The 12,029-nt window shown below is 38.5% G+C and overlaps 2 protein-coding genes across 2 annotated transcripts in view; both read right to left on the reverse strand.

Annotated features, from left to right (window-relative positions):
* Positions 1-12,029, reverse strand: part of LOC146137300 (NACHT, LRR and PYD domains-containing protein 12-like) — a 180,668-nt gene that overhangs the window by 117,716 nt on the left and 50,923 nt on the right. The gene's annotated exons all lie outside the window — the stretch shown is intronic.
* The window catches only part of LOC146137303 (NACHT, LRR and PYD domains-containing protein 12-like), a 28,769-nt gene that overhangs the window by 6,369 nt on the left and 10,371 nt on the right, over positions 1-12,029 (reverse strand). Inside the window, exons 2-5 of the mRNA XM_083393706.1 lie at positions 9,676-9,859; positions 5,091-6,808; positions 3,095-3,247; positions 1,558-1,716 (exon numbers count right to left, since the gene is read on the reverse strand). Coding sequence (XP_083249832.1) covers positions 1,558-1,716; positions 3,095-3,247; positions 5,091-6,808; positions 9,676-9,859 — 2,214 coding nt within the window. The remainder of the gene's footprint in view (positions 1-1,557; positions 1,717-3,094; positions 3,248-5,090; positions 6,809-9,675; positions 9,860-12,029) is intronic.

Here is a 12,029-nt window from a genome sequence, read left to right on the forward strand (position 1 = left end):
AAAATAAAAATTTGGGCAACTTAAACAATATAAAGGCGGTTTTGGTCATTCCCTCTTGCTTCCCCCTACGAAAAACTATTCGTTTTTTTTTTAATTACATATCAGTAAGACAACATAAAAAATTAGAGTGTAAAAAAAAAGAGTTTATCAAGCTGATTTTGACAATTGTGTTGTGAGGGCATTGTCTCCACAGCAGTAACAAGGCTCCGTAGAAACCACGTAACAATGTCGCCTGCAGCGCAAAAATTAACCATTGCGTTAATCGTGTTTCAAAAGGTGTTAAGACACACAACACAAAAACATTATAGATCCGCGCAAAGTAGTTGCATCCCCCAATTGCTGAGGTGTTATTATATTAAAATATGAACAAATATGGTTGGATATAGGTGAATAACATTTATCGTTTATCTGCAACTCAGCCAAACTGTATTTGAATAGGGCCGTTATCGTTCGATAATATGTGTATTTCAGAAAATAAATATGTCTATTAGATAGAAAACATGCAGTGCTAATCACAGGGAATTTTTGTCAAAACTATAACTGTAGATATTTTGCAGAAAATATGCAGTTTTAATTAAAAGTGGCAATAAAGTGAGTTAGTAACTAAACATAATCCAAATCGGTCGTAAAAAGTAGCAATTAGTCTGAAATTCAAGAAAGTTTCCTAATCCATGAATTATTTCTTCAGTTACTTAACTACACACGTGTAATTTTAATGTAAATAAAAGGACATCTTAAAAACGGAATAAACACGAAACGAAACCATTAAAATCACTATAAAAAGTAGAGCTCGCACCCCCTAAGAATTGCTTAGCGCCGGGTTAGAAACCAATGGTCTAAGGCATTGTCTGCTGTGCTGAAGTAGAACATCTGGAGCATTATGGAATAAACAAGAAACTGTTGTGTCTATGACGCAAAATTATGTTTTCGCAGTAGACTATTAATATGCGAGAAATTTGCATTAGTGTCTTAATACTGAAGTACTGAAATAAGTCAACATATTTGCCTGAAAAACATGCCACTACTGAATGTGTTTAATGAATATAGCATTGTCTGTGTAAAAGTAAAAGCCGCTGTCGAAACTGAATTAAAGCCTAATGGTGAATACTGAACGCGCAAAATAGTGAAACTGAATTTTAGTGTGTATCAAACTAAACAATCAGTTTTTTGAACGTTTGTGGTTTACAGATTTCTTTCAAGTAAATGCCCCATGCGCTTGTCCCAGGTTTCCAAACCCTCTTCGGCTGACATTTTTAAGTGTTTGTTTGCAGACGTTTTTAAACATCTATCAATATGCACAAGGCTGTTAGAACAGTTTGAATTAAGCACAAACGTCCAGCCATGCAACTTTTTATGAAAGTATGTAATTGGCGAGTTATATGGAAGCGTGTATTATATTCTCACTGATGTATTTAGGACAAACCTACATGTCTCGGTATGTTTAATATAAATGGTCCGCAAAAATTTTTTGCCCCCCATCCCCCTAATTTATGCAGACACTCATGCATGTGCGGTTAATGCGAACGTATTTACTTATCACAACTAACACAAACATACGGGATGGTTTCTGCATGAGATGGCGTCAGCTAGAGGTTGCAGATTTGACCCAGCAGTGTCGCAATCATCAAACAACTTCAGCTTGTTGATGTTGCTTGCACTTGTTGCCAGGCAACTCAACTCACGTGACCCAAATTTGTTCACTGAGAATTCTTCCATCTACACAAAATTTAGTTTGATTTGTCAACGAAAATTTTAAACTTACTGATAAAACCTATTTAAACTGCTAAATACAGACAGAGGTCAAATGGATTATAAACCGGAAAAGTTGTAAATGTTAATTTTAGATTCTACTCGATAAATATTTGCGCGACCACGCTCAATTGCTATAAAGAAATAAACACATCAAACGTACACGACACGTGATTCATCGGTAATATTAGGGGTGACTAAATATACCGAAAAATTTCATAATTCAGTGAAGCAATTTTACAAAATTGATTTTCCAGATTTTTGAAGCGTGTTCGAATATCGAGTATTATGTAACGGAATGTGAAATCTGCATAAAACGTCACAAATTGTCTTTCCAAAAATGTCGTTTTTATTCAGTTGAATTGGCAAGTAAATGTGTATGCATCTTTCATGGCTTCGTAAACTTACTGGACACAAATCATCAGATTCGCCGAATGACGGAGAAACAAAATTAATTATTTGATGAAATTAAGTTGAAAGTCAATAGACTTAACAATTAGGCGAATTATAATGGCGGCAATCACAAAACCATGTAAATTTCACTTGTTACACGTAAGACTTACAGGGGTTTCTTTGCGTGCGATTGCTTCAATAAGAACCTCGAAACCGGATAGATCGCTCTTATAACGTTTTATTTTAAACTGTACTTAATTGAGTCGTTGTTAAAGTTAAAATGCCATATATTTATGCGTTTAAAACAGTATTACTCAAATTCCTAATTACAGTTTTAAAACTCAAACGGTGGTTTAATGTAACTGAAACTCGTTTGCTTCTATTGTGTTTTTTTTTTCAAAAAAAATTGCTTTTTTATTGGTACAAAAAATTATCCCTCATTAAACACGAAACTTGCGTTTAAACGTTTCCAATTATTATCTTTAACAAAATAATAAAATGGTTGGTGAATTAAAAACTTATCCATTTGTTGAAAAATCCAAAAGTGGGTGGAAACGTTTTACGCTTTAGGGGAGACAGTGACTACGAAGGGGTCGGGGGTTGCGGAGTAGAACATCTCAAACAAATGTGCATTAACAAAATATAAAACGGTAATAAACACCTTAATTTGTCGTGCAATTTATTAAAGTTATTAAAGTTTGAACAAGTTTGAATTACTAAACCAGCCTGGTTCCGAGGCACTTGACCCAGCTACCCATGATTGGTGGGACTTTCCCCTGTGCAATGGACCCACGGGGATGCCCCTTATCAGTTTCACGCGTCCCCGTTTCACCCAGGGACTTCCCCTATCGGCTTAACTGTCGATAATGTGCTTGGAGAATCGCGCCCGCCCCATCGCAATAATGACCATTATGACATAACGATGTCAGTCGTTGCATGTAAGTTGACTTACAGGTGTTTCTCTGCGTGCGATTGCTTCAGTAAGAACTTCGAAACCGGACAGATCGCTCGTATTGACCAACAACAGGCGGTTTATCTTATGGACGCAGGTGGACAAGGCAGTGAAGTCGCGTGATCCTGTTGTCCTCACACGTACAAACTCCATCTACAAAATAACAACAAGATATGTTGGTGGGTGCGCTGTCCCAGATAGATAAGGTTTTTAAAGTTATGCGCCGATCAGTTTGCCTCGTCCGCCATTGTTGGCTACCTTTAGTCAATGACGTGCTTTAAAAAGTGTAAGCCAAGTCGCCGAAGCAAAACTGCGGGTCAATATGACGTTTTATTGTAAACTGTAATTAATTTAGTCGCTTGTAAAGCTAAAATGTTGCACTTAGAAACAGTTTTACTGAAATTCCTAGTTACTCGGCTTTAAGTACGCCCATTGTTAAGGCATGAGATACGAACAGTTTTAAACTCAAACTGTAGTTATTGCTCCTAAAAATTCGCTTGCTTGAACTTTGTTTTATTTAATACTTTTCTTTTGTATTTGTAAATTAATTATCTCCTCATTAAACACGAAACTCGCGTTAAAACGTTTCCAGTTATTATCATCAACGAAATATTAAAATCTGGATACGGAATTAAAAAAAATAGATACTTGCTGGGGGGTGGAAGCGTTTAACGCTTTAGGGGAGACAGTGACTACGAAGGGGTCGGGGGTTGCGGAGTATAACATCCCAAACACTAATGTGTATTAACAAAATTAAAAACTGTTAAGTCATAATTTGTAGCGCCAATTAGGAGTGTTATATTAGAAAAAAAAAACAGAAAAATATTAGTGTATAAAATCCAAAAAAATTGCGTTTTGCGTTTTTAGCTAAGTAGACTCAATTAAAGTCGCCCATTTTATTACGCAATAAAGTTGTACAAACCGCGTTGGTTATTTGTTCTAATTTCACCGGTTTAATCTCAAAGGCGGGCAATGGCGGTCTGTTTTTCGGCATAATAACGCTATTTAAACATCGTAACATCAGACCATGAATATTTTTTGCCGTCTATACAGCAATGTATGTGCCATCAATTCTCGGTAAACAACAGGAAAGCGAACCGTTGCAAAAAAACAAGTTGTCCACTAATGTCAAAAAACTCGGGGCCACTCTACTGCCATCATGTGGCGATAGAAGTTTAAAGTACCTTTAAGAGCAGGGGTCGGCAACCCCGCCAATATAATTTATCCGGCCCTCCACCTCTTTTACATACTTGGCAAGAGGCCGTTGCCAAAATTTATTGTCTATTTTATAAACATTTTTTTAATGTGAAAATTTTGCGCACTTTTTGTGCATTTTTTTTTCGGCCCAAATGCGACGTACATGAACTAGTACTATCACAATGGACGTTACGCTATCTTAGCGCATATCATTATTTTCACTTTTATATTGCGATTAATGAATTTACACCTTAATCCAGAATTATTCCACCCTGGTATTTGATTGTCGGTAACAACCAACATTGAAAGGTTCAATTACAGTTAACAGACATTAGTTATCCCAACTATAACCCATAACCAAATAGAGAACCATTAATGTCGCTTATGATTAGACTATGATTATCGGCGGCAGCAGACTCGACGAACTTCACGTCCTTTCGCTACCCCCGGGAACATCAAATATTTGCAAAATGTTTAATCGATTTTAATCCACAAACGCTTTTCTTCGCGTTTGGCGCAAACGCTTTACCGTCCTTTTTTTCAAGATTTTTTTCGCGCACAAAACTGAACATTTTAGGAAACTTTTAAGTTTATATTTATTACGGCTCGCCGAGCCCTTTTTAAATTTTGGTCAGGTCCGCGACTAGAAAAAGGTTGCCGACTCCTGCTTCAGAAAGTTAAATGTTGTGTGGCTTTAAAACGGTGCAGGGTTCGTTTAGCGTTTTTCGCTGCTTTGTTGCACTTTTTGAAAATAGTGTATAAAAATTAAAACTTAAAACAACAGTAAAACTTCACAAACCTTGTGTTTGGTTCTCGCCATAGTCTCCATCAACATTTCTAAACCGTTGCCGGTAAATGTGACTGAGTTGTTGTAAATTTCCCCGATGCTGATGACCAGCTCTCTTTGTGTTGCTCGAAGCACGTGGCAGAGACTTGACACTTCACTGGGAAGGATCGTTCCACACTTTATACGAAGCTCTCCAGGGAGGGAATCGGCCACTTTCGCGGTGATTTCTTCATCGTTTGATTCCTGCGCCAAACTACAAAGCTTAAACAAATTGGAGTTAAAGCTCGCGTCATTGTTTGACAAAAGAGATCCAAGCGAATCAATCAGGCCTTTCAGCAAACTTTTCTTGCAAGCAACATAGGTGGAAGAGATTTTAAAAATAGGCTTTAGCTTTTGGTGGAGTCCCGTGTTTAGCAACCCGAAAAGAAACCGAAGCACCATTTCCCACGTATTACTTTCCATGCTTTGTAGCAGCCCAGAAAATGTAGCCAGGTCTGTATCGAACAACAGCTTGAGTGATGTAAAAAATTCTTGCCACAGCAAATGAATAAAGAAGAATACTTTATCCCCTTCCAGTATACGAAGGTTGAGGTCGCTAGAGAAAACTTGCATGTTAAGAAAGTCCTCCTTTCCTTCAGAATTAAGTCCGACTTCATCAAAGACTTCTTCGTCGAACATGATCTTGTCGTTGAGCATTCCGTATAAAGCCAAGTCTGAAAGTTTGCGCAAAATTCTTGGATGTTCCTTAAACTTAGGCGAGCGAATGCAATCAGCCACAAAAGCCGCAAACACATCTGTGAGAGTAAAATTGCCATCTTTAGTGCCATGCTTTATGATGTAAGGAGCGACGGTTTTTGCAAACATAGGAAGAAAGCACAAAGCCTTTGCATGTGGGTTTTGATCAAGTGACTTGGTGACCTTCTCATATTCTTCTTTCTTTGGGCAAATTTGTCGGAAATACAAATCTTGAGAGCTTTCGTTGAAGCCGATTACCTTGACTACAAAGTGGGGCTTGCAACTTGGGTGTAGCTTGAGAAAAGCTCCCGGTCGTGAAGTAAGCAGCTTGTGAGCATTTGGAAGAATGTCGCCACGGAGTAGGTTTTGCAAAATGACCATCGGCGTTGCGCGATCGTACAATCCGATCACTGGAGCATCCAAGTCAAGATCCTTGAACCTAGGTTCGTCCAAACCATCCAGGAAGATAAACAGCTTGTTGGATTTGGAAAGTCTTTCCAGTATTTGATCATCTATTTCTTTTGTGTGTTTCCAGCTTGGGTCGGATGACAGCAATTCCAAAACGCCCATTTTTTTATTAAGATCTAAAGTCTTCAAGTATTTAAAAAGCCAATATCCCTTTTGATCTGCAGGTAATTCATCTGCAAGCTCCGTTAGTGTCTGTATAATAGCAGTAGTTTTTCCAATTCCAGCTATTCCAGTCATACCGACCACGTTGCCATGCCTCTCAACGTAATCGTCATATGCTGCTTTATTTCTAAATTTCTTACTTTTGGCTTCATCGATTGCTTCTTGTTTTGCAGCAGGAAATAGTTGGTTGAGTTTAAGAATGGTTGAGTTGACCTGTTTTTCTCTGAGTTGCTTCAACCCTTTTAAACCAAACTCCTCCAAAGGTGCTTGCGAATCCCGAATGATGTCAAGAGGGACTGGGTTGCTTGGTAGAGTTCCGATGACCTTATCAGCTGCTTCCTGAGACTTTTCTTGCCATGATGTTGCTGGAAAAAAACTATTCTTTAACGAATGAAATACATTTTGTTTTATGATGTGAGTTAACTAGCATGAATGTATAACTTTCTTGGTAGAATATGTAGCGTAACATTTTGCTCTGCACGCTTAGTTTATCCCAGCCACCGAACAGTTAGTAAATGGTTAACGCCTAGTGTTTAATTTACTTCAACTCGAATCGCGAGCAAACGATAAGCTAGAAATGCCTTCTGTAAGCGTAGGCTGACTTTGCTCAGTTATATTAATAAACGTTTTTTTATTTCCAAAATTAATGTGTGTTGTTTTGTCAGCAACTGATTTTGCTTTAGGGCCTATACCAAGTTACCTACACTGTTTTATTTATTGTATAATCGCTAATCACTTTTGATGTATCTCCAACTTAAGAACTCTTTAACAAGCAAAAGGCTTATACTGGGATCAGCAATATTGGAAATCGTTCTAGCAAACGACATTACCATCATTATGGGACTAATTGAACGCCGTCGTATAACAACTTAAATGGAACGAAGCCATACCCCTCCCCCATGACCTACTTTTTGCCGTTAATTATAGGTAAATGCAAAAACCCTTAAAATGACACTAATCGGTTAAAAAACGCTTATTTTGTCCGGAAAAGGTTTAAAATGGGGATTCTATTATATTGTTTAAAATGGGGATTTTTTTTTTAATTTTTGTATTCCAAACAACGCAACCATTGCTGTCCAGCTGCTAATGTGCTTTAAAGCCACATGCGAATCATAATTTTAGGCCTAATTACTAGTATATGATGATTGTGTTTTATCAGTTTGTATTCATTATAAGTCATAAAGGTATTGCCGACTGACGTCAATTCGTACGCACGGTGAAATATAACCTGGCTAAACACACTGCTTTAATCTAGACGCTTTCAAACTTTAAGAAAGGCCGATCAAAACCAAATGTGTTTGAAGTCCAACACAAGCAACTTGAAATACAGTCGCGTTTAAGGGGTTGGGTTAATTACACGCAAAGATGTCACTATGTGGTACGAATGACGTCAATTTATACCTACGGTGAAATATTCCCTGGTTACGCACACTGCTCTATTGTAGCCGCTTTTAATGTCAACAAAAATCTATCAAAATAAATATTTTTCAAATCCATAATGATAACTCGCAAAAACAGTCGCGTTTAAGGGGTTGGGCTCAATGCACGCAAAGATATCACTACTGTTGTGCCGGGCTGCGGAGTCGCTTAAAAATAACCCGAGTCCGACTCCGGCCAAAAAAGTAAACCCGAGTCCGACTCCGGTCAAATGTGACATTTCGTCCCGAGTCCATCCCTGACTCCACAGCCTTTATTTCACCCATTACGTAATTAAATACGGTGGTTATTCTGCAACCGCTTATAGGGGTTCATATAATTCACAATACATGGTTGGGAAATATACACCATATACAGTGGCGTATCCCTTTTCGTAAGTGACATCATCGTTTTTTGTTCGTTTTTGTCGGAGTTTTACTCACCGTCCGAAGCTGCGTGTTTTTTAATGGAATTGGGTCACGCGTCTTGACCAAATGCGAAACCAAAATCAAACGCAAAACGCCATTTTTCGTCTTTTGTTTAGTCGACCGTAAAGGCTCGATAGTTTTTCTCTTACGCCTATTGTTATTCGTTCGGGTTGGCTGATCAGCAAGTGTGTGTTCGACAATTAATAATATAAATCAAGCGGTTTTTCTCTCTGAAAACGTCAAGTTAGACGGTGCTGATGTTGGTCGCTGTTAGTTGTCTGCGTTAATATCAGATGTTGGTGTAAGACTGGGGTCGGCAACCTACTGTAATTCATCGGGCCCGTCGCCTCTTTGACAAACTATATACAAGTTTATTTCAATTACTTTTTGACTATTTTAACTACGTAAGTGCGAAAAATTTTCGCGCTTCGCGCGAATGATTTCACTACGTCCGGTTTGTTAACGTTTTCATGCTGCATTTTGAACTAGATCAGCGCTTCTTTACCGTTACGCCGTGGAAAGCTGCCGAGTGCGTCGCGGACACACCGTAAACGTATTCAAAAATATTTGACACATATTTTTTAACATTTTTATTTTCGGCAATGTAATAAAAAAGAAATTTAAAAGAAATGCCGTTATACCAAAAAAAATCGCGCTTGCTTGGCTCGCCAGGTGCGCCCAAACTTATAACGGTTATCGAACGCTGAACTAGATTAACTAACTATTAAAGTTATACCGTTTATTCGAAGTAGTTTGATATGTCGCGCTAATCGAAAAACACCCGGGAAAAACGATCTCCGTTTAGTATTGCAGGTGGCGACAGACTTGCTTGTAATTTAGGGTGGTCCCGTACTTGGATCCACCAAAATCAATCACATATATTTCACGGTAGTGGTTTAGATTTTCGCCTGAAGTTAACGATTGCACACTAAGCGGTTTCGCAGCTGGCGCCTGGCAGGATTGTCGATAACGCACGTGTTCGCTTTGCGTCTAAATGTTCGCTTTTGCTGGACGTTAATTGGCTGTTTTGAATGATTTTTTTCCTTATTGTGACGTCATTACCACCGCTATTTTATGACGTTATATCCGTCACTATTTTATGACGTCATTAACGTCAGACGAAAAAACAACGGGGAATTCCCTAAGTTAAAAATTCGGAACCCCTTTTTGAATTTCTAGATACGCCCCTGACCATATGCTATTTAGCCTTTACGATTTACAGTTGGTGACTATATTAGTTCTGTAATATGGTACTGCGCATGCGCACGTACAACTCGGGACTCGGCTAGTCTTACGTGTTCTTACACGCGTCCCGACTCCGACTCCGCAGCCCTGCTATGGCGCCACCCACACTTGGTCATTAGTTTTAAATTGAAGTTATCACCAACCTTTGTCAGATGAGGTCGCTGTTGAGTCGGAAACCACTTCAGGTCCCGGTAGCTGGCCATATATATGAACGTCGCCATGGAGGTTTTGTATGGGACCTTGATGACCGTAAACATCACCAATGTTTACAGGCAGGACATTGATTGGCTGGTTGTTTGCCGGTGGAAGCTGAGGTGCATTTTCATCCTGTATAAATACGTTGATGTTCAATTTTAATTTAATTGCGATCTAACATTTTTTTTATGGTTTTAAGAGCAGAAAATAGTTCTCTTTTGTTGTTATTTTAAATTTTTGATGGCAAAACTACAAAGATTATGTCCAAGGTAACTGTGCTATACAAGCTCATCAGTATCGCATGCCAGAAAAACGAATGACTGTTCCCTAGTGCAGCGCTTTTCAATCTTTAAAAGAACTGTCCGCACTTTATTTTTGGAAAAGTTTTATCCGCACGAAACAAGCACAGTAAGTTTGCACCCTTTAGTTTCCCCTATTTCTAAAATTACAATGAAATAATTTGTGTATTGAAACCGTGAGCCTTTACCGATATAAATATAGATAGCTTATGCTGCAATAGATTTACCTTAATTAACAACGACAAGAATAACAACGACCATTTATACACAAAGAGAATTAGCAGTCGTTAATGCACGTGATTAATGACTCGTTGCTGCTGAATATTTGTGAAAATTTCAGCCCAATTGGGAACAAAAGCATTCAGAGTGTTTTTCACGATTCAAAAACACTTGTTGACGGAAATCGTTTTTAAGATGGGGCTACCAGATTTTCAGCACCCAAAAATGACGTTTTTGACGACGAGTAAAATGAAAGTAAAATTGTTATCTTTGACTTTGATGATGTTTTACAGTTCCTTAGTAGTTGGAGGCAAAAGTTACAAAAACAAAGCAAAGAAAGGTACAAAACATGTGAGAAGCTGTTTTTACATGTGAGGTTCTGTTGCAATTCTTTTGGCGCAATGTTTGCAATAACAATTAAGAAGGTAGGGCTAGTAGGGTAATTTGTTGTAAAACCTTTTTAAGCAAGCAATTTAGCATGTTTCATGACTGCAGTATTTTTTTGGAAATAAATACGTCTCGCCTAAGCGTCCTGTTGAAAGTATAGGCAACTAACTCGAAATGAAAAAAAGAGGACATTTGGGCATTTTTGAGCGTCCTCGGAGGACCGTTCACTTTTTTTGAAAAAAGAGTACAAATCCTCCTATAAAAGAGAACATATGGTAAGCCTTTTTCAAGAATATGATCTAAAGTTCCCGGAGGCTGCTGTTCGCCAAAGGGGTTCAAAATCCACAGCTCTGATTTTATTTCTGCTTCCTGATGACTTGGAAAATAAGCTTCAAACCTCTCAAGCAGTGTGTGCAAATGAGAGCTCGCCGCCTTGATGATACGTCTCTCCAGCTTATTCTCTGTTTTTTTCATTTACATGCAGACACGAAGGTCTGCAGGGTTTTCAAACTGTTCAGGTTGTTACTAGAAATTTATTTTTCCAAACATTGAACTTTTGCTTGAATGATGCGATTTTGGAGGTAGCTTTGAATTTATCAATTCCTTTTCCTTGTAAAGTGGTATTGAGCTCATTAGGCATATCGAATATTTTAACTAGATAAGCTAGCCTAGCTAGCCAAAACATATCTTGAAACAAATTAGCTCTATTGTCGTCTTGTCCATTGAACCACACAACAAGTTCCCCTCGCCGTTTCCACACTCTTTCCCTTACTCTTCCACGGGAGAGCCACCTAACTTTGGAATAATAAACAAGACGCCCGTCATCTTCCATTTCGCTGACAAGTTCATTAAAAGCGCGATACGATTTTGTTTTTAGTATTGTGGTCACAATTTTAATGACATTAGAAATCGCGAGTTGGCAGTTTTCATCTTCATTGCCAAGTTTTTTGGCTATCAATGCTTCGCGGTGTAAAATGCAGTGAATACATACAACTGTAGAGGAGCCAGCGTCTGTATTTGTTATTTACTGTGTTCGTTGTGCGTGTGCTAAAATTCTGCTAAAGTCTTTCTGTCACATTTTCCTTTCCCTGCATCCTGCTCGTTAACTGGCCAGTTTTAATCCCCAACGCATTCGTTTTTCCTGGACGTTAGTCGCATCCGAATTGTACTGCAATCCAGTCAACGATGCACTCCTTACTGGCAACACGTGTTTTTACTCCGCTGTAAGCTATTTCATTTAAAGCGAGCTATGCTGAATTATTTGAACGTACATTAAATCTATAAGCGACCTGACGCTATGCAATGTATTTAGCCTTAGATGGAGTTTACCACCCGCTTTGGGCTACATTCCCAAACAACCCGACTCTGGGAAGACGCCGTAGCGCGCCCGCCTGTCG

The sequence above is a fragment of the Ascidiella aspersa genome, chromosome 7 (genome assembly GCF_963924565.1).
Source record: "Ascidiella aspersa chromosome 7, kaAscAspe10.2, whole genome shotgun sequence".
Lineage (NCBI taxonomy): Eukaryota > Metazoa > Chordata > Ascidiacea > Phlebobranchia > Ascidiidae > Ascidiella > Ascidiella aspersa.